The sequence below is a fragment of the Crotalus tigris genome, unplaced genomic scaffold (assembly GCF_016545835.1).
Source record: "Crotalus tigris isolate CLP2741 ecotype Arizona unplaced genomic scaffold, ASM1654583v1 scf7180000024338.4412243, whole genome shotgun sequence".
NCBI classification, from domain to species: Eukaryota; Metazoa; Chordata; class Lepidosauria; order Squamata; family Viperidae; genus Crotalus; species Crotalus tigris.
Genome location: NW_024100508.1, coordinates 1,236,911 through 1,259,218, shown reverse-complemented (window position 1 = coordinate 1,259,218; position 22,308 = coordinate 1,236,911). Strand labels below are relative to the sequence as shown.

Sequence of the window (22,308 nt, the reverse complement as noted above, 5' to 3'; positions counted from 1 at the left end):
CTATGTTCCCTCCCTTCTGCAATAAAATAAATATCATGGCTTAACATATGCTTCTAGACTTGCTGCCAAAAATAAATTCCAGAACTATAAAATAAACATATATTCTTAATTTGGTCAGGAATACCATGTAGGAATAGTTTATTTTTGAATATTGGTTTAATAATAGTTTTGCTAGTATTTTCTTGATAGTGTTTGTTATGCACTATTAATGTGGAATCATCTCCATTCTGAAATTTGAGAGGTGTTTGCTATAGAATTTTTTAGTCACCTGTTAAAAATTCATCTCTTCATTCAAGGCTTCCTGTTATGAATATTTTAAGAACATTTGCCCTCTTCAGTGTTTTAATGAATATTTAATTTACTAAATATTGTTTCATATCATTTTAATGGAAGCAGCATATAAATACATTAAATACAATTGATATTTTATTTTCTCCTTAAGCCTTGCATTTTAAAAAGATTTTATAGATGAAACCAATTAAAAGAACTTTAAGGCAAAAAAATTTTTCTAATCACTGAGTAACAAAGATTTTCAGAAATCAGCAAAAAAAGTCTTTTCTCCTAAAAACTTAAATAAACAACTAGTAGAAAAAGGGAAAAATTAAGGCGGTAGTTAAAGCTTGTAGTGTAGTTACTTAAACATTTAAAATATTTTAATTGAAAAGGAAAATATTCCTATAGCTCCAATAAGAAATACATATACAATTAGTTCCAATCAATCCAGATCAGAAATCATAACCTAACTAACCTATTCAGAAAGGTTAAAAAAGAAACCTTCCACAAACACTTAAAAAAAAAAAAGATAAAATGGTGGATCGCATTAGAGCTTTCCGCTGCAGCACCATGGCCCAGGCGTCCCGAGCCGTCGCCCTGAAGCGGGAACTCCGCCCTTCCGCCCCATTGGCTCGCTCGAGGACGAGGGCGCCCAGCGCGATGTGTTTACGTCACGGTTCCGAGAGAGCAGCGGCCAATGGGACCTACCCGCTCGCGGGTTCCCGATGGGCGGCAGCATGCGCAGGAGAAAGTGGGCGGGGGCTCCAATGAGGGCGGGGCCGGTAAAGTCACGTGACGTGTCCCTGCCGATGTGGTCAGCGACTGCTGGGGTCACGTGATTCGTTGCCTACGCGCAGTGGGGCCGGGTGCAGATGGCGGACGCCGAGGCTGACGCGGCCCTGCCGCCGGAGATGCAGCGGCTGGCCGCTGGCCTCCGCTCCCGGCTGTGGCAGATGCAGGCGGAGCTGCGTGAGCGGGGGGCGGCGGAGGCGGCCTCTTCCAGCGCCTATTGCCGAGGGTTCTGTCAGGTAAGCGGGGGGGGGGACGTCCCGGGGCGGGCCTGGGGTGGAACGGCTTTGGCGGACGAGAACTAGGGGACCGGACCGGACCGGGATGCCCCTCGGCCCGGGGGCGGCAGGGTCTGGCGGGGCTGCGCGGAGGGCGAAGGTGGCAGCGAGCCGTTGCCTGGTGCTGGGAGGCGGGGCTGGGATACCGCGCAGAGATCACCGCCGACGTTTCCCTTCGCCGTTGCCGTTCGCAGGCTGGGCTGGGAATCCCCGCCTCTGCCCCCTCCTATTGGGGGGGTCCCTTCGTGTCCCACCCCCACCCCGCTTCCCCAAGGTAGCCGCGGATCCAGGGCTGGCTTTCGGCGGGCTCCATCCCTGATCCGCCGCCTCCTTTTATCGCGGGGCGGGAGCGGTCCTAATTTCTTCGAAGGAGGGTCCAATCCAACTCCCGCACTCCTGGGGGTCTCCCTCCCACACCAGCTCGCACCCATTTCTGCCCCCGCACCCGCTTGTCTCCAAAAGCCGACCGTAGCGGGAACTGATTTGTAGCGCCGCGCGTGCAGGTTGGCGCAACCGCCTGTTTGAACTGCCCGCATGTATCTCGCGCTTGGCCTCCGAGAAGCGGGAGGTCCCGATAAGCGAGCGGGGGGGGCTGTCCTGCCCTCGATTCGGGTGCAGCGTCGCTGCTCTTGTACGGCTTGATGGTGACTTCTTGGAGGCAGGAAGATAAATAATTTAGGGGGGGTCTCAAGAGAAGATAATATAAGCCGGTTCACAGTTCAACTGTTCTTGGTGTTGATGAAGCCTTGGCGGTTTGCCTACAGACGTTTCATTACCCAGCTGAGTTACAGCATCATTGACAATTAACACTTTACAACATGAATAGGTAATGAAACATCTGCAAGCAAACAACCAAGTTAGTTTGGGCAGCTTTTTGCTCAGGAAGGATGAAAGGAGTAGATTGGGTGATTTGTCTCAGGACCATTCTTGCCACAGTTGTTAAGGGAATCAATGCAGTTGTTAAGGTTGTTAAGTGAATCTGGCTTCCCTATTGACTTTGCTTGTAAGGTCACAAAAGGTGATCACATGACCCCAGGACACTGCAACTGTCATAAATATGAGTCAGTTGCCATGCATGCGAATTTTAATCATGGGGATGCTGCGATGGGAATAAGTGTGAAAAATGGTCATGAGTGACATTTTTCAGTGCTGTTGTAACTTCAGAGAGTCGCTAAATGAACTCTTGTAAGTCGTGACTCATATTTTTGACAGTCGCAGTGTCCTGGGATCATGTGATCACCTTTTGTGATCTTACAAGCAAAGTCAGTAGGGAAGCCAGATTCATTTAACAACTGCATTGATTCACTTAACTGTGGCAAGAAAAGTCGTAAAATGGGGCAAAATCTACTTAACAACTGTCCTGCTTAACAACAGAAATTTTGGGCTCCATTGTGGTCATAAGTCACTACCTGTTTGGGTAGTGTTTCAGCTTTGCTTTTCAGGTCTGTGTCCTCACCTTGATGGCCACCACCTTAGAGATCTTTTCCAGTTCTTTAATTGAGTAAAAGGGGAAAATGTATCTTGAAGGATGCTTGAATCCAATCTCCATGTAAGGAAAGCTGTGATTTATTTTCTTTCTGTACTTGTCCTATTTCATATGAAGCAAAATATCTATTGATTTTGGACTGCGTTAGGAGCTATCTGAAGTCTCTTCAGAACTGAATAAGTATGCTGGAATCTTGCCTTTGGGGTTAGATAGATGCTTGTTGTGGTAGTTCCTGAACTGGGATATCTTCTTTGCTGGATAATTACTTTGCGTTCTTTTCAATTTCATATAGCTGCCATGCATTTTTAAAATGAATGTTGTAGGTGTATTAGAGAGCAGTTGGCTTAATTTATGTTTATTGTAGATGCTTTGCATTTTAATCAGAGCTTTTTTATGATTTGAGTTGTGTTTTTATGTTTTGGAAACTTTGTTGACTAGTGTCAGTGGAATGATAATGGAATCTGGGTTCAATTATATGTTTGTCGATGATTTGGAAACTAATCTTTGTGTGGTATTCTTCTGGAGAGTATAATTTTTTAATAAGAAAAAATGGGTTTGCCATTCTTTCTCTTCATGCTAATTTTAGTAGTCTAGGTATGATCTATATGCCTTACAAAAAATAGTATGATGCAGGAAATGTGAACAGTTTATGTATGCAAAAATACAAACAAATGTTTCTTTGTTGCCAAATAATTTCAAAGTTAATGCCTACTTAGCTTGGATTACTTGATTGGCTTCTTCTGATTTTTTCAGATAACTGTATTTATCTTAACTGTATGGTATTTACCAGAGAAGAGTGAGCCTAGAAAGGATTGGAGGGGGAAAGAGGTTCTTATATTAATATGTGTGAGTTTTCAATGAAAACCGTTATTGGACTAGGCAACCTTGGCTCTTTTATGACTTGTGGACTTCAACTCCCAGAATTCCTGAGATAGCCAAGCTGGCTTAGGAATTCTGTGAGTTGAAGTCCACGAGTCATAAAATAGCCAAGGTTGCCTACCCCTGGACTAGAGACTAATAAAGATGTGATGACACTAAAAGAACTGACCTTTTAGAGAAGTTTACAAATGATATCCATTATTCTGTAGTGTCAAGAAATCCCCTTGCTCCCATTAGCTTTGAGTAGAATTAAGAGTCTGTTAAGGATTTCTAGTTGTGTTTTAAAATCTATCTGCTGTTTTTATTGAACAACATATAATAGAATAACTATTTTGTGTAGATATTTAAAATGCAATGGGAACATCTAGAACAGCGGTTCTCAACCTATGGGTCGCGACCCCATTTAGGGTCAATCGACCATTTCACGGGGGTCGCCAAGCAAGGCTGTCCGCTATTTTTTTCCCCTTTTCCAGTGGGTGCCTTACCTCCCTTGGGCTGGGCCAGCTGGTGGCCCAGCCGGTGGTCGGCCTGCTCCGTCTCTGCCGCTTGCCAGCTACGCCTCGGCCAGTGCAGGGGGCGGCACCACACATGTGCGGTGCTCCCGGGCAGGGAAAGTCCTCGACTTATGACCGGTTGGGTAGTCCTCGACTTACGACCGGTTTAGTCCTCGACTTACGACCGGTTGGGGGTCGCGGCATTAAAAAGGTTGAGAACCACTGATCTAGAATGTAATAACCTATTTATAAGAAAGACCAAGGTTTCTCTAGAATATTCCAATGGATCCTACAAGTGCAACCCCAAAATTTGGCTGCTTATTTGTACAGTTTACTGACAAATAATCCATATCATGCATGCAAATTCATTGGAGAAGTCAGTGATGCTAAGAATGGTTAGTGGATCAAGATTAGAAAGGGCAGCAAAGAACTTACTGGCTTGATATCATGACAGCTGATAGAAAGATAAACATCCAGCAACTGAAAAAAGCTGTGTTTGATAGGGTAACATGGAGTGCACTTGCCTATAAAGTTACCAAGAGTCAGACACGACTAAATGGTTAAAACTACTATATTTGTAAGATTATCTGCTAAAAGGAGAGAAACTTAAACTTCTGAATATTTAAGAATAGGTAATAAAAGAGGTTAAATTAAAGTTGTGAAACACAGCTCCCAATGGTAATGCTGACACAATATACCAAGCCAGATCAATTATAAACTAATTGCTTTTAAATGGTATTCTGATTTATTTTAATATTGGTGAAACATGATCTTAAACACTTCCATTAGATTCTGATTCAAAATATTGTCCAAGTAGTTGACTCAGCTAGGTTAAGCACAGTGTTTGATGTGGTTATCACCGGAATTCTTCATGTTTGCAATTCTGACAAGTACTTTGAATATCTTTAATATTTATTTTATTAACAGATCACCTGCTTATTATTTGTATACCTGCTTATTATTATTTATATGTCTCTATTCCAAAGAGATTAGTCTTAAAATGGATGTAAGGAAGGAAGTGAAAGATAACCAAGAGAAGAATTTATAACTATTCCAAATAATAATAATAATATAATTGGAAGGGACCTATCTGTCTGTAGGGACTTTCAAATACAGACAGATCGCCATTTGGAAAACAATATGCTGCATATCGCAGTTGTAGAGAACCGAAGCGTACAGCTGATTGATATGGCTGTACCAGGAGATGCCAGAGTCGAAGAAAAGGAACTGGAAAAAATTATGAAATATCGCGATCTGGTCAACGAAACTGCGTGATTATGGATGAAACATGTAACAGTGAAACCCATTGTCATCGGGGCACTGAGAACTATGTCCAAAAACTTTGCACAATACATCAAGAAACTGCAGCTTCCCGCAATAACTCCAGCAATGTTACAAAAAACTGCACTACTCAGAACATCTTACATTTTAAGGAGGTACCTGGTTGACACCTAGGATGCTGGTAGCAACCCGTGTCAACCATCGGCGCCAGGCAATTTGAATGTTCAGTTGACTGAGGTTCATATCTGATGAATAAAAGATAATAATAATTGGAAGGGACCTTGGAGGTCATCTAGCTAGCCCAACCCCCTGCTCAGGCAGGAAACCCTGTAACATTTCAGACAAATGGTTGTCCAGTCTCTCCTTAAAAACTTCCAGTGTTGGAGCATTCACAACTGCTGCAGGCAGATTGTTCCACTGATTAATTGTTCTCACTGTCAGGAAATTTCTTACTTATGCCTATTTACTTTTTTGTAGAGGTTATTCTAAAGCAGTGGTTCTCAACCTGTGGGTTGGGACCCCATTTGGGGTCAAACGACCATTTCATGGGGGTCGCCAAACCATGCTGTCCGCCATTTTTTCCCCTTTTCCCTAGCTGTCCTACTCCCTCTTATTGGTGGCCACACCCACTTGGGAGTCACCACAACACGGGGAACTGTATTATGGGGTCACAGCATTAGAAAGGTTGAGAACCACTGTTCTAAAGGCTTTAGTACTTGGCATATGACTCATTTCAGTTATAATTGATTAGCCTGGCTTCATATTTGCATGGATCCTACATGGACACTATGTCTGCCCAGTCTCTTTCCTAAATCTCCTTTGTGTCGAGGAAAAGCCAGAACACAGTCAATAAACTGATGGTGTTTCTAGATTTGGGGTTGACCGTTAGCTGTTCACTAGAGCTGTAATTTAAAGCTACAAGCCAGGAGTCTGCTAAATTGAACTCAGACTCTGGTTTATTCCTTCTCCAGTTCTGCAGGAGGAGGAGAGAAAAGGAAAGCTAGAAGATTCCTTTCTACATGTGTATAGACAGATTGTGTGGTGAGAGTAGATATAATTTGCTTTACCAAACCTGTGAGACTCCGGCATTATCAACAAAATCTATAGGGAGGCTGAGCAAAGTGCACACTGCAAGAGTGAAGAGCTTTAGAACAGAACTCTTCAAGTTTATATTTGATTCTGTATGTTGACAGAGGGGTTTTAGTAAGTAATTGCTGGACAATTGTTGTAAAATGGACCTCTGTTTTCACTAGCTTCCTATTTGGGGAAGACATTGACCTACAAAGCATCCTAGCATATTTACAATAAATAAAGTAAATTTCTAGTTTAAAAGAATGTGATTGAATTGAGTTGGCTTACTGAAGTGTTGGTGTTGTGTCCATGATTCTGAAGACAAACTATTTTGAATGTCTTTGGAATGCAGATTAGATATAACATTCTCCTTATGTGATAAGTGTTGTACAACTTTTAAAACATAATTGTAGATTTTTGCCTCTTACACAATAGTGGAATGGCTATTAGATGTATAGATGAAGGTATTATAGGTGCCTCATATAGTCAGATTTTCTGTTCCCATTTCTAATTAATATTAACTCTCAAATGGCTTGGTGAAGTTAGAGCTTTCTTTTATGGAGCATACTATTTCTCTGGATTCAACATAATTTGGTATTTAAACCATGAGATTGAGTTTCTTTAACCATTATATTACTTGTGTTTATGCATGTCAGCTATTTCTAGTATTCAAGCTTTGACATTTGAGAATTCATGGAAAAGTGCTTTGGTTTAAAAAGGCAAGAAAAGGGCAAACATGAGCACCTCTCTTTACTTAAGCTTTATTTAACTTATCCTTCCAGCTAATCAAGCAAAGAATTCAACTATTAAATTAAGTATCCATAAGAAATTGCAGTAACTTCTATAATCTGTGATGCTCATTGTGGTGAAAGGCACATACCTGGAAATTCCTGAATTTTCCAAGCTCAGTACATCATAGTCTTTGGGTCCATGATCTGAAGTAACTACTTCAAATGAATTTCAGGTGTCTGCTTTGGGGTTTTTGATCACAGATTCTGATGCATTCTTAATAACATTGCGACTGTTTTTCACCTCTGACTGGTTTACTGTTTGGCACAAGTCACTTGAGGAAAAAGAAGTCCCAGATCCCTTTAGCTATGGCAAACTGGTATTTTAAAAAATACATATATTCCCAGTGCAGGGTACAACATATAAAGCGTGCCATTTAAATTCTGTTTACAGAACATGCTTACGAACAACAACTGAGTAGTATTGCTTTCCAAGGTTCAATGGATTCATGTAGTGTTTGTCAAATATACCGATGTATCTTGCAGAGTAATGTAAGAATTAGCAGGAGAACATAAGTAGGACACATTGAGCACTCAAAGCAATGTAGAAAGGCTCATTAATGTTTTCCATTCATAGGGCAGCTGTAATTTGGTGTGCAATTCCACCAGCTATCTTTGCATTGAATTCATAGTCTTATTCCTCCTCGTAGGCAGACTGAGGCAATGATATATATCATGAGAGGTAGCAGAACTTGTATTCTTGTTTGGAAGGTATTTCAAAACATGATCTTCTTAGGTGATACAATCTGAAATGGAAATGGAAACCCAACCAATTGATATTTTTCCCCTTCCTACCCAGATATGTTATTGGGAAAATAGCTCCCATGAATAGATCAAGGCAAGGTCCTTAAACATTGTTTGGTTGTGGCAGTTTCCAACATAATCATGACTTTGATTAAAGTTTTAGTAGAAGGACTAAAGTTGGGTTTTGAGCAAGCTGTAGAGGCCTGCTTGGCACAAAATACTAAACCATGATTAATGAATTCACACATTGTACAAAGCCAAAACCAAGCTGTTTAGCATGATATGAAAACAAGCCCTAGATGAGATGATTTAAAACAGTTTCTTGATGTGATATACCAGTATGTAGGTAAAAAGCAACCATGTTACTGAGAAGGATTTGGACTAAGGTTTCTCTATATATTCTGTATTTCTTTCACTATCGTTCCAGCCTAGTGATTCTGTTAGAGTGAGATATGGATTATTTTTAAACAAGGAAAAAACCTTCAGGAAATTTAATCTCGGATTTCTCATATTTAGATTAAACATTTAGATTACAGATTCGAGTTCACGCATCTCATTGATGTGTACTGTGGTTTGTTTGTTTTTGGCTTATTGTGATTTGTGAAATCTAGCCACCACAGCTTATTCTGTAAACTGTAGATAAGAGGAACCATTGTTTTTGCATGGCTTGTGATATGGACTAGTATGTTAGGAAGAAACATTGTTTATTTTGTGTCAGCAGATGTGACTATACATGTGAAATACATATTTTAAGCAAGCTAAAACCATTTCTGAAAATATAGTTGTAATGTTATAGTCAGATTATTTCACATCATCATGGATCCAGTAGGCTACAAAGATTTTCTAGTTCGTAAGTTTCTTCTGCTTTCACTCTTTCAAGAGTTACATTTTCAAAAGATAAACAACAACAACTACAAGTTTTAGGAGTGCAGCAAAAAGAAATGCCATCTCCTTTTTTTTCCTTTTAAAACAACTTAAAATGTTTAATTCCCTCAGTGTGTTACTGTAGAATCCAGTATTGCTTGGCAGCCAGAGTTTTAAAATTTCCAACTGATAACCAAAAAATTTTTCTGATCTGTTTTTGTTTTTAGACCCTGCTACAATATGCTGGCAATCAGGGTACATCGGAGCAAGTTTTACCTTTTTTGGAAGTTTATCGAGTTGCCATTCAGAGTTTTGCCAGTGCCCGACCTTACTTGACTACAGAATGTGAAGATGTTCTTCTGGTACTTGGCAGGCTAGTATTGTACGTTTGGTTTCAGGCATTCTGTTTTAGTTGAATTTTTGCTCTCTGATAAAATCCTTCTCTTCTATATATACCTGTGGTCTATTTTATTTCTAGACAGTCTGGCACTCTCCAACTGCTCTGGCCCCAGCTAGGTGTCTGTTGTAGGAATTGTAGTCCAAAACATCTGAAAGGCACCAAGATACATATCCTATGTGGAATAAAAAACTATGCATGGTATCCGTGTACAGGGATTCTAAAAACCATAGGAGGAGTTGTGGAAAGTCATAATCAGGAGGGTTTGTTTGTTTGTTTATTTAAAAAAGAATCCTACATTGATGCTAATATATATAAGAACGGTTACCAAGAATCTGTTGATTTTTTTTCTCATGAGTATGTTTGTGTATTAATAATTACATTGTTATGCTGAAATCTCAACTTAATGGAGCTCAGCATCATGGACTTTTCATGCAACAGGCCAGATTTCCACAGTGATTTACATCTTGCAATAATGCCATCGCCCAAATGATATTGTTCACAAATGTAGTAGATTGTGCAGTGTCATTCTTTACTATTGAATAGGCATTGGTGAAGAAAGAACATGCCTCTTCACAATTAGTCTATTAAAACAAAGTTTCAGTGGGTTTGATTATATTTTCACTAAGTAAAAAGTCCTCAAATTCTTAGCCTGCTTGTATATCCTTTTGGCTTGGAATGACCAAAAGATAAAGTATAAAATGATTCAACAACAGTCGCTGCTTCCTGCCTTTCTAACAACCTGCTTATTTCAGGAGCTGTTTTGAACAACTGCTGTCTGTGCCTGAAAGTGAAGAGCTGTCTGAACTATTTTTAAGATTGTGTCAGTCCATACAGGCAAGTTTATTGACTATTTTATCTACAAAGAACATTGTTTCAACCTCCATCATTTATAATCAAAGAGTCTTAGGTCTGTGTGTGATTATTTGAATAATATCAAGGCCTGGTTGGCATATTATTAATGATTTGGACGAGGGGATAGATGGGGAACTCATCAAATTTGCAGACGACACCAAGCTGGCAGGAATAGCCAACACTCCAGAAGACAGGCTTAGGATACAGGAGGATCTGGACAGACTTGAACACTGGGCGCTATCTAACAAAATGAAATTCAATGGTGAAAAAAGCAAGGTTCTACATTTAGGCAAGAAAAACCAAATGCACAGATATATTATAGGGGGTACCTTGCTCAATAATAGTAACTGTGAGAGGGATCTCGGAGTCCTAGTGGACAATCACCTAAATATGAGCCAGCAGTGTGCTGCAGCTGCCAAAAAGGCCAACACTATCCCTCTATTAATGCTAGACTGCATTAATAGAGGGATAGAATCAAGATCACGTGAAGTGTTAATACCACTTTACAATGCCCTAGTAAGGCCACACTTGGAATACTGCATCCAGTTTTGGTCACCGCGATGTAAAAAAGATGTTGAGACTCTAGAAAGAGTACAGAGAAGAGCAACAAAGATGATTAGGGGACTGGAGGCTAAAGCATATAAGGAACGGCTGCTGGAATTGGGTATGTCTAGTTTAATGAAGAGAAAGACGAGGGGGGACATGATAGCAGTGTTCCAATATCTCAGGGGCTGCCACAGAGAAGAGGGTGTCAAGCTATTTTCCAAGGTGCCTGAAGGCAGGACAAGAAGCAACAGGTGGAAGCTAATCAAGGAGAGAAGCAACCTAGAACTAAGGAGAAACTTCCTGACAGTTAGAACAATTAACCAGTGGAACAACCTGCCTCCAGAAGCGGTGAATGCTCCAACATTGGAGGTTTTAAAGAAGAGATTGGACAGCCATTTGTCCGAAATGGTATAGGGTTTCCTGCCTGAGCAGGGGGTTGGACTAAATGACCTCCAAGGTCCCTTCTAACTATACTATTATTATTATTATATTTGCATGAAACCACAATGTTTAATCCTCAGTAGTTAGATGAACCAGGGTAGGTAAGGTCTGTATAATTCCCTAAGCCTGTGGCGGCGAACCTATGGTATGCGTGCCACAGGTGGCACGCAGAGCCCTCTCTGTGGGCACGCGCGCCGTCACCCCAGTCCTAGGTCTTCAGCTGAGTTTTATAAAACCTTTTCGCTTTAGGCCTCCGTCTCTGTGTGCAAAAAAAAAAAAAAGGTTCAATCAGTCAATCAATTTCAACTTCTCGCGGGGAAAAAAAGATCTCGCAAAGTTGGATTTGATTGATTGAACTTTTTAGTCCCACCCAGTCTGCCGTTACCACCGCAGCCATGCCCACCCAATGGGCCATGCCCACCCGGCACCCGACGACACATAAGTGGGTTTTGAGTTTTATTTTGGCACTCGGTCTCTAAAAGGTTCGCCATCACTGCCCTAAGCTATGAATTGTGCTTTAGAAAGTAAACTGAAAACATCACTTGTTACAACAAAACCAAGCTGAGCACATTATGTTAAGAAAATCCAGCCTAAATATATAATCTTTGTGTCTATTCAGAAATGAAATCCAAGGACGCATTTTTGTGCTGTATTTATTTGCTCCTGCAGTATCCTCTGTCTTTGGTTCAATTGATAAAAGAAATAGAGGATGAGTGGATATAGATTTGAAGATAGCAATGTGCAGCCTCGAAAAACATATAGATCAGTAGTGTAAAATGCATGTAACGTGTTTATACATTTTGCCCTTTTAAAATTCAGATTGAGTTGCCACAATCAGCAATGATTCCAAATTAAACATAACAATTTAAAAGGCTTTTTTTTCCTTGTAGGATTCCCATAATGCTTTACTTGAGTTTGGAGATAATAGCCTTGAAATTCTAGCTGATATCTCAAAAGAAGGTGTATGGAAGAATCCAGTTCTTTTGAAGATCCTTTCACAGCAGCCAGTGGAAGCAGAAGAAAGTAAGCTATTAAGCTGCGCTTTTGAGCATTCATATTGCTTTCCTGCCACCCCAGTGTAAACCAAATCTATCTTTTCACTCTGGATTTTATTTTATTTTGAATCTGAGGAGCCGAGCAAGAAGATAAGTGTTAAAAAACTGCTGTGTGTAATAGCACAGTGGTTCTCAATCTTTTCTTCACCACAGACCCCTTTTGTGGCCACAGACCCCGAAGATTTAACTCAAGATTTAAATTATACCATTTCTTCAAGCCTTCATGGACCCCCCTATGTTGACATTGCAGCCTCCCAGGGGTTCACGGACCACAAGTTGAGATCCACTATAATAACAAACTTGCATTTATAGCCGAGCTCTCATTTTAAGTCTTTTAACTCACACATATTCACCATTTTTATTTAGATTGGCACCTTCCGCTATTGTAGTAAAAAAAGCCTCCTTTTAAAAAAGTTCTGTTGATGATCTTTTCACCTTTCCAGAGCATTTTTAAACAGTCTGCAAAATGTCAAATATTAGTCCTTGAACAACTACAATAATCTGATCATTTTTCTGTTTATGGTTATTGCAAATTAGCCACTGCCTTTATTTATTTATTTTTAATTTATTGTTAAAATAAGGTTATACTGAAAATAGATAATCCATATTGTCTTGCATTTCATTGACTTGTGATAGCAGAGATGGAGGGAACTCCTCAGCCCTTGCCTTAGAGAGTGATTAAATGCCATGGGATAGTTTGTTTTGGAACTTTCCAGAAAAATCACTGTGAAGATGATCAACCGTTCTGCCCCAATGTAGGGCTACTCTAGATATGTGAATTTTGACTTTTCAAAAAAACAGAGGAATGGGGAACTGGGGCATGGGGAAGTCATCTGAAAGACACCCAAGAAGACTTGGGGAGACCAATGTGGCCCCTGTGCATTAATCATACATATGGTCATTGCAAAGCCATGGGACTTGGGTCATGTAGCTTTGAAACACATGGCATTATAGTCTATGCTCAGAGATAGCTCAGTTGAAAGAAAGCAGTCTTCCGTATCACAAGACGTATGAGCAAATCTGTAGAAGAGATGCGGTGGATCATGCAGTCTCACTCCAGTGCCACAAGTATTTAAGTTGCATTTGTCTAGTTGTAGCAAGGAAGGGCATGCTGTGCACCATTTTTCTAGCAAATTTCATAATAAACTGAAACTAGTGTGTGTAACATTCAGGAATTCTTGGAAGCAGCCACTGTTGAGATCTTTCCCTTCATCTTCTAAGACTTCATAATAAACTCGTAGTTAATACTAGTACTTAATAACATTTTATTGCCTTTTTTCTAGTAAATCAATTGATTAAACGTGAAGGGCTGACATTTCTGCAAATGAGAATAAAACATTTGATGAAGACAAACCGCCTTCCTCAAGCTGCTTCCTTGTCCAAATTGTGTAAAGAGTCTACAGAAGTTCCAGATGTCTCCCCTTTTCTTCAGGCCTATATCACATGCTTGTGCTCCATGCCTCCAAATGAAGAATCTATCAAAGAGGTGAATGGCCAATCACTATAGCTTGTTACTGTTAAGACAACTGATATTAATTTTAGTATCTGAATTAATGTAATCAAATTTAGGAGGGGATGGGAGAAATGGCTCCCATCTCAGCAGCGGCTAAACCCTCTTTCTACTCTTCAGCATGTTTGAAGAGACAGATGATTCCATTGTGTGAGATAGTCTTGTGCTATTTCTCTTTGTCCTTATCAGAAATAAAAATAAATGTACCTTCTTGTTTGGCATCAGAAATCTCAACTTTTGCAGTATTATTTAAGCTACTGCGTGTAGGAATCCACATTAAATTATTCTTATTGTGATTATCTCCAATGGACTTGAAACAAGTTACTAAATGATCTCTCGGTATTCGAACAAAATGCAGAGGTTCTCCTGGGGGGTAGCTTATTTTGTTTTGCAAGAAAAGAGGTTTTGTCTAAACTACTTATGATGTATTTTTTCTCTCTTCTTCAAAAAGATTTCAAAAGTGGACTGCAAAGAGGTCCTAGATATGATATGCAATTTGGAAGCTGAAGGCCAGGACAGCACTGCTTTTATTCTTTGCACAACGTATTTCACTCAGCAGCTTCAAACAGCAAGTGTGTACTGCTCCTGGTAAGTGGCATGTCCAAGAACCGGCTTTTAGAATTTCCCATCTTGACCAGAACAGCTTCTAAAAGTTTCTAATTCAACAGCTGACAGAAATACACTATGGTACATTCTGGTTTGTTGATGAGAAGCATTAAAATAAAAGAGAAATCAAGTATTTAAAAATGTAAAGTCTGCTATATTTGCTGCTATATTTCAAGAAGTAAAAGGGTATTGATAACAAAAGCCATGTCCTACTCCACGTGGTAAAATTAGCTATATGCAACAGATGTGCAGGTCGCTTTCTTGCAACTTTGTGAGCCCCCTTACTCCACCTGCATCATTAAAATTCAAGAACAATTTTCTAGGTTTTAAGTATAAATAAAGTGGATGAAATGTGTTAAATCCTTGATAGCTATATCATTTCTAGTTTTTTACTTAAACACAAAGGAGACCGCATGTTTTGGGGTCCTTAAGTAACATCATTACATGCACTTTATATCCTTGGACATTCCATTTATTCTAAAATAATCTGTGGTCGCATTAAAAGGAAGTGAAATTGACTTAGATGGTAAAATTGACTCAGATATTTCCCTAGATCCTATTTTCCAAGTTTGGCACTACATAAATGTGCTAGGCTACATTTTCTCATCAAGTTTGGCTGGGGTTGGTTGGCAATTGTGGAAGTTGTGTGAATTGTCTTACATTCCCTCTAATGTCTTGTTTTTTCCCAAACGTCTCATGCAGGGAACTAACTCTGTTTTGGAGCAAATTACAAAGAAGAATCGACCCATCCTTAGATTCTTTTCTGGAGCGATGTCGGCAATTTGGCATCATTGCTAGAACATTGCAACACTTGTTCTTCCTCATACGAGTCATACAAGCTGAAGTACGTATCCATTTGCGTTTTACTAACATTTGTTGTTTGATTTTGTGGAGGGTGAAAATGTATCACATAATGGAAACTGTATGTAGAGATTATTAAAAAATATATGTAAGGAATTTGGAAGTGCATTCTTGCCTTGGCTTCAGAAAGCAGGGTGATTGATTGATTGCACTTTGGTATGGATAGATTCCATAGATTGAAGATTCCACTGAGAATTTGTATATTTATATATAGCATATAACACATATAAGTTTACATGTATTTTTGCTACTTCAAATTATAGCTTGCTGCCTTCTAGCTTGCACACCTTTCCTTTCTATTCTCGTTCAACCTGTGACTTTGCTTCAGGCTGCCTTTTAGACATTTCTTGCAGGGTGGAATTTCCTATCTTTCAAGGCCTCTTTATCCTAGTCTACAAATGACAGTGGAGCACAATAAATTTTAGCCCAGTTCCTGCAGCCTTCTGCTCTGGTTATGTTGCTCTTCTGCTGATTTTTCACAGTGTCTCTGTCTGGAAAGATAAGAGAAACTATTCAACAGCATAAAAGTCTGGAGCTGAAACAGGAAGCGATAAGCAATTTGCAGAGAAATTGAGAGACTCTTCTTGTTTTGCATCAGAAGAGAATCTAGAATTAAATGCCCGGCCACTAACATCTTTGGCCATTTTCAAACTTTCAAATGAATCCTCTACAAATTTAAGCGTCCTTTACTAAGTATACTCAATCCATGAGAAAGGTAAAATTCCTAAAAAATTAGCTTTAGCTTAATAAGTGATGCTTTGACCTGCAACTTTTCAGACTACTTCCTTTCAGTTTGGGAAAATGTTTTTGCTTGTTTCAAAAGCAGAATAAATTTAGAACATCCTATTATTTTTCCCTTTAGCTTTTGACTTACTTTTTATCCACAGCCTCTCACTCTGGATCAGATTTATTTATTTCACGTGGTACATTAAGAATGGCTTTATTGTTGGATACTGAATGTTGCAGTTTGAAGAAAATATAGATTAGCTTTCTCCAACTTGTTGCCCTCCAGAGGTTTTCAGAGAAAATTCAGAGAAAAACACGTCATTGATTTGTCTCCATTTTTCATTTTACTAGGCAGAAGAAGCTGGCCTTGCTGTATCCATCTTGCTGTGTGTGAGAGCTTTGCAGCTCCGGTCCAATGAAAACGACGATATGAAAAGCTCTGTTTGCAAAACAATTTCATGCCTACTGCCAGAAGACCTTGAGGTCAGAAGAGCTTGCCAGCTCACCGAATACTTACTGGAGCCAAGTGAAGAGGGATACAATCTCCTAGAAGAACTGTATCTACAACCAGATCAGAAATTTGATGAAGAGAATGCACCAGTTCCAAATTCACTCCGTTGTGAGCTTCTGTTAGCTTTGAAGGCATACTGGCCCTTTGATCCAGAATTTTGGGACTGGAAAACCTTAAAGCGGCATTGTCTCAAATTGTTGGGGAAAGAAGTTTCCGAGTCAGAGGATGATCTGAGTTGCAATGAGATGTCCCTCAACGAAACGGAGCTGTTAGATAGTCTCCCCAGCGACTGTGAAGAAAGCAGGGAAGAGAATCATTTTGAAAGTCATTATCTGAGCCAGCCCAAAGAGAGAGTAAGAGTCAAAAAGCCGATTGGCTCCTCAGAGAGATACCAGCGATGGCTTCAGTACAAGTTCTTTTGCGTCATTTGCAAGCGGGAGTGTATTGAGGCGCGAATCCTCCACCATTCTAAGATGCACATGGAAGATGGCATTTTTACATGCCCAGTATGTACCAAAAAGTTTAAAAGGAAGGACGTCTTTGTGACCCACGTGATGGAGCATGTGAAAATGCCCCCCAGTAGAAAATGCCGGGCAGAGAAGAAGTTGCTGCTGAAGAAGCAGAGGCTGGCCCGGAGAAACCTCTCCGGTATTGCTTCTGCGGCTCTTGATGAAAATTACCCTCTCAAAATCATTGCTTGTGAAAAGCCCAAAAGTGACCCACAGGACTATGTAACGTTTAGCAAGCTAGAAGACTGTCACCTGCAAGACAGAGACCTCTACCCCTGCCCAGGCACGGATTGCTCCAGAGTATTCAAGCAGTTCAAGTACTTAAGCGTTCACCTAAAAGCCGAACACCAGAACAACGACGAGAACGCCATGCATTACTTGGACATGAAAAACCGGCGTGAGAAATGCTCCTACTGCCGGCGGCATTTCATGTCTGCCTTCCACCTGCAGGAGCATGAGCAGGTCCACAGCGGCCCTCAGCCTTACATGTGTGTCTCTGTGGGCTGCTATGCTCGGTTTGGCTCGGTGAACGAGCTGCTGCATCACAAGCAGCAGCATGACGATCTGCGTTACAAGTGTGAGCTGAACGGCTGCAACATAGTTTTCAGCGACTTGGGGCAGCTCTACCACCACGAAGCTCAGCATTTTCGAGATGCTTCTTATACCTGTAATTTCCACGGTTGTAAGAAGTTCTACTATTCCAAAACCGAGCTAACAAATCATCTTTCTGTGCATCTGTCGAACGGCGAAATAAAGGAGGTGCCCGTGAAGCAAGAAGGTCACGTTTCTCAGGATGGGCTTGCCTGCCTTTCGGATTCAGGGTTATTAGAAAGCAAAGCGTCTTCTGATCAGCAGGAAAATCTTAGTTTGCCTTCTGGATCCATCAAGAGAGAGGAAACGTTGGACGTGAAACAAGAACCCCTTTCTGATGGAGAAGAGGGTGGCAAAAACAATGGCAGCTTGGAAAGTCATACTTCATCCCTGGCCAATGAGAATCCGATGACCTCAGGGACTGAGACTGTGGATCAGGGCCAGGCCTTTGCAGGGGCTGTGCTACCTCAGGAGAAAGCCTGCCTTCCTTCCAATTTGAAAGAGCGCTACTCTAATGTGGCTGTCTATTTTGATGGGAAAAAGTTTACCTGTGGTTTTGAAGGCTGTGGATCAACATACAAAAATTCAAAGGGGATGCAGAAACATCTGCGAAGGGCCCATCCCTACCATTTCAAACCAAGAAGGAAAGATAAAGAGATCAGTCAAGTTGAAGGCACTGCGGGAGAGATTAGCTCAGACTCCCAGGACATTGAGGATTTTAGTGATGTCTATAAAAGCAAAAACTATTTTAAGGAAGAATTGTACCCTTCTTCTCCAGAAAGCTCGTTCTATGTACATTCAAAAATGTCAAATACTGAAGACAACATGCTAGAACTTCTCCTGGGCTTGAAGCACTTAAGTTTAAAGAATTCTAGTGGTCGTACTTCTTCCAGGTTGTTGCAGTCCTGTTCCTCCAATTGCCCCAACTCTGAAGACGAATCTACCTCTGACCATTTTCCCGAAGAACAGAGTGGCAAGTTTCCAACCCAATATCTTACCCAGTTGGCTGCCAAGCCATTTTTCTGCGAGCGTCAAGGCTGCACATGTGAATTTGTGACCAGAGAAGCATTGCTGACACATTATGTTAGAAAGCATAACTATTCAAAAGAGATGGTGCTTCAGCTGAACATGTTCCAACATCGGTATTCACCTTTCAAATGTCATATTTGCCAAAGATCCTTTACAAGAAAAACACATCTTAGGGTTCATTACAAGAACAAGCATAAGCTTGGCAGTGTTTCAGTCGCCCAGAAACTATTTGCAAATGAAAGCTTTGAGGATATGAATGAATGTGCTGAGGATAGGCTGAACAGCACAGAAGATTCAATGTCTGCTTTCTATGCCAGCACAGATGGAGAACTTGACAGCAAAATGAAGCTGGCTGTGGATCAGCACCGTCATTCCAAGAAGGAGGACTTCAGTTCTGAAACCGATTTGGAATCGAGCGAAGAGGCAGAAAGCTGCATCACTGGAAAGCAAGCTAAATTATCATCACTGGACAGCCATCAAAAAGAATTGGAAGCCAATGAAGGGAGAGGAAGTAAAAGAACCGTTGCCAAAGGAAATCTGTGCTACATTTTGCATAAGTACCACAAACCGTTCCATTGCATCGACAAGAACTGCAATTCCGCATTCACCAATCAGAAAGGGTTGATTCGCCACTACAGAACTGTGCATCGGTATAACAAAGAGCAGCTCTGCCTTGAAAAAGACAAAGAAAGAACCAAGAGGGAACTTGCCAAATGTAAAAAACTGTTTGTTTGCAAACACAAGGCCTGCAGCAAGCGTTTCCTATGTTCCAAGTCGCTCGCTAAGCATTGCGTTGATTCCCACACCTTTGATCATGAAGACGATTCCAAAGTGCTTTCTGAAACCATGAGGTTTCCTTGTCATCACCCTCACTGTCCGGCTGCGTTTTATTCTTTCCACAAGTTAAATCACCACCTGACGGAAGAGCATGAGAAGGAGGAGGACCTGAACAAAGGCATTGTGATCCGTTGTGATCTGAATGGCTGTAATAGAGTGTTCACAACTTACAGCAGCTATTCCCAGCACGTGTATTTCCGGCACAGTGATTACGATGGTGTCTTGCAAGGAGCCAAAGACAAGGGGAACCATCTTAAAGACGAAGAGGAGCAAAGGTGCTTAAAATATCGGTGTCTCAGGCAAGATGGGAGTGAGAAGAAGAGGCAGAACAGCGAAAAAGTTGAAAGGGGTAGCAGCCGAAATAAAGGAAAGCAATTATATGCCTTCAGAACAAAGGTGGAAGCCCTACAGATGTGCAGAGACAATTGTAACCAGACGCAGTACCCTTGTATGGTTCAGGGATGTCCCTCGGTGGTCAAACTGGAAAGCAGCATTGTGAGACACTATAAGCGCACCCATCAGATGGCAGGTGCTTATATTGAGCAGCAGTATGACGAGCTTGTCCTGTGTGTCGAATGTGGCACAGCACTGAATGACCTCTGCATGGAAGCAAATTCGGAGCCAGAGGGCAACTCTGACTTCAGTCAAGACGTTACAGGGCACCCTGCAAGCGAGCACAAAAGGGAGAGGCCTCTTCCGAACTCCAATTGCAGTGAGAGAGGCAGCAAACAGGATCTGTATTCTGAAGAGGAGGAATCCCGAGAGGCTGACGTCCTTGTGTATTCAGGCACTTTAAAACATATTCATCATCCCAAAACCAGATGTTCAGAAGATTGTAATCTAGTAGGGTCTCCTGAACAGTCTGAGGCAGGGAATATCCTGAGAAATCATGGACAAGGGAATGCCTCTTACTGTGCGAAATCAAACCCGCCATTATCTAGAGAAAAAGATGCTAGTGACTGGCAGTCCTCCTCACAGGAGACGAGGAAGCTTCCATTTCCTGCTCCAAAAGAAAAAATTCAGAAGCCCTTTGATCTAAAGTCTTTCAAGCCCATGGGCTTTGAATCTTCATTTCTGAAGTTCATTCAGGAAAGCCGGGAGCGAGAAGACGATGATGATGATGATGATGATGACCTCCTTGAGAATGAGTGGCAGCCAGCTGGATCCTATGGAATGGGTGGTGGGCTAGAGAAGGCTAAAGACTCCAAACGGGACGTGTCGCAGGGCAGGGGCTTGTATGTGAATGCCCCCCCTGCAGCCATGCCCAAGAAGAACAGTGGCGCCAAAGCTCATGGGCAGCTGAGAGGAATGCAGCCCCTCTTATCCACGGACCCTTCTTCCCTCCCTTCTCTGGAGAACCTGAGGGCCATTTTGGGCAAGGCATTAACAGACTGTGGGGACCACGCCTTAAAACAACTTCATTACTTGCGGCCGGTGGTGGTTCTCGAAAGATCTAAATTTTCCCCCTCCCTCATAGACTTTTTCCCCACAAAAAAAACAGATCACCTTTGTGTGGGAAGTTCATAAATAGTTGTGTTTATTTAAAAAGAAAAAGGAAGGAAGGAAGGAAGGAAGGAAGGAAGGAAGGAAGGAAGGAAGGAAGGAAGGAAGGAAGGAAGGAAGATGAAAGAAGAGACTGGGGAAATGCTAAAATTGATTCCGTGCACATGTTGTTGAGGTTAGATTAGACTGTTCAGTTCCATGAATGTATGACATCTGTCTACAGTATTGGCTAATATAGCTCCCCAACTAAATTAAGAGAGAGAGAGATAACTGATATTTTGGTGCTAATTAACAGAATATCAAATGGGGGGGGCTTCCTCTTGCAAATTAAATGTGCATGATTGTATATGGAACAAGTACTTGGGGGTACCAAGGTGGGGTGGGAGAGGGTGGGGAGATGGTGATCTTACTTGACTTGAATGTGCACCTCAGGGTGCTTTGTGTAACATATTGTACACTACAGCATCTTATATTTTTTGAGTTATGAGTTTCAATAAAAGGAATTTTTTCACCCACTTTGGTTGACTACAACCACCTGTTGGCAGCATAAGAACCTTTGAATTGAGTGTAGCGTGCAGCAATTCTGGACAATGTGTTTTATGTCTTAAAAGTGATTGGAGGAAACTCAAATCAAGGTGGGATAAACTATTGCAGAAAAAAAACATGCTGGGGAACTCTGGTGAATTTAAATGTAAGGAAGTTTTTATAAGGTATGTCAAGAAGGAACTGAGCAGCTCACTAAAGAAAAGGACATTACCATGACAAAAGTGAAAGCCAACTCCATTATAGGGAGCCTCGTCCATAAGAAAACCCAAATATAAATAAAAATCAATAAAGATTGTTCCTGGAAGTAAAATTGCATTTCAGGTGGAAAAATGAAACTGATTTAAGAAGTTTAATTGGCAGAATGTATTCTGAGCATTTGTTCTCCCCCTTTCACTTTTTAAAACATTAAGGAATTTTTTTCCAATCCTTTAAGAGATTCAAAATCCAGAATATGTAGTTTTCTTTACTGAAACTATCAAGTAAATTCAGTCAATAAATTACTAGTACTATATGAGTACAGCAGCATAAAGGGGATACATTTCATTTGTAAACCCTAAACCTACTCTGATAAGTAAACTAATTTTTATAACTTATGTTTTCTAACTTAAGTGACTGTTCAGAGGTTCTGTATTGTAAAATTTCAGTTTTTTGCAAACGATCCCTCCTGTCCCCTTTCTAGTTTTATTTTTGTTTTTAATCACTAAATGCAGTACGTGTAAAATAAGTGACAAGAATTGCTTTCTAGAATCAGACCAAACAGCTTTCACATCCTTTGTGAATAGCTGCAAGCAGATATCCACAGTTACCTAACTCTGAAGAAGGAACTTAAAAAGAAAAG

At 40.8% G+C, this 22,308-nt stretch overlaps 1 protein-coding gene across 2 annotated transcripts; it reads left to right on the top strand.

Annotated features, from left to right (window-relative positions):
• Positions 1-1,073: 1,073 nt before the first annotated feature.
• On the top strand, positions 1,074-21,439 carry RLF (RLF zinc finger). 2 transcript variants are annotated; one of them, XM_039325571.1, is made up of 8 exons: positions 1,074-1,301; positions 9,175-9,329; positions 10,100-10,181; positions 12,077-12,209; positions 13,525-13,727; positions 14,203-14,339; positions 15,060-15,201; positions 16,296-21,439. In XM_039325571.1, the coding sequence occupies exons 1-8, from the start codon at positions 1,146-1,148 to the stop codon at positions 20,946-20,948; spliced, it is 5,661 nt and encodes a 1,886-aa protein (XP_039181505.1). In that variant the 5' UTR covers positions 1,074-1,145; the 3' UTR covers positions 20,949-21,439. The 2 variants fall into 2 exon arrangements, with proteins under 2 accessions (XP_039181505.1, XP_039181506.1); XM_039325572.1 differs by having other exon boundaries at positions 1,285-1,301; positions 9,175-9,309.
• The last annotated feature ends 869 nt before the right edge of the window (positions 21,440-22,308 follow it).

What these genes read in the sequence shown, in the direction of transcription:
- RLF (XM_039325571.1), top strand. Translation starts at nt 1,146, where the DNA reads ATGGCGGACGCCGAGGCTGACGCGGCCCTGCCGCCGGAGATGCAGCGG. An exon ending in ATGAAGAATCTATCAAAGAG is followed by an intron (nt 13,728 to 14,202) that starts GTGAATGGCCAA and finishes TTCTTCAAAAAG; the next exon opens with ATTTCAAAAGTGGACTGCAA. An exon ending in TACGAGTCATACAAGCTGAA is followed by an intron (nt 15,202 to 16,295) that starts GTACGTATCCAT and finishes TCATTTTACTAG; the next exon opens with GCAGAAGAAGCTGGCCTTGC.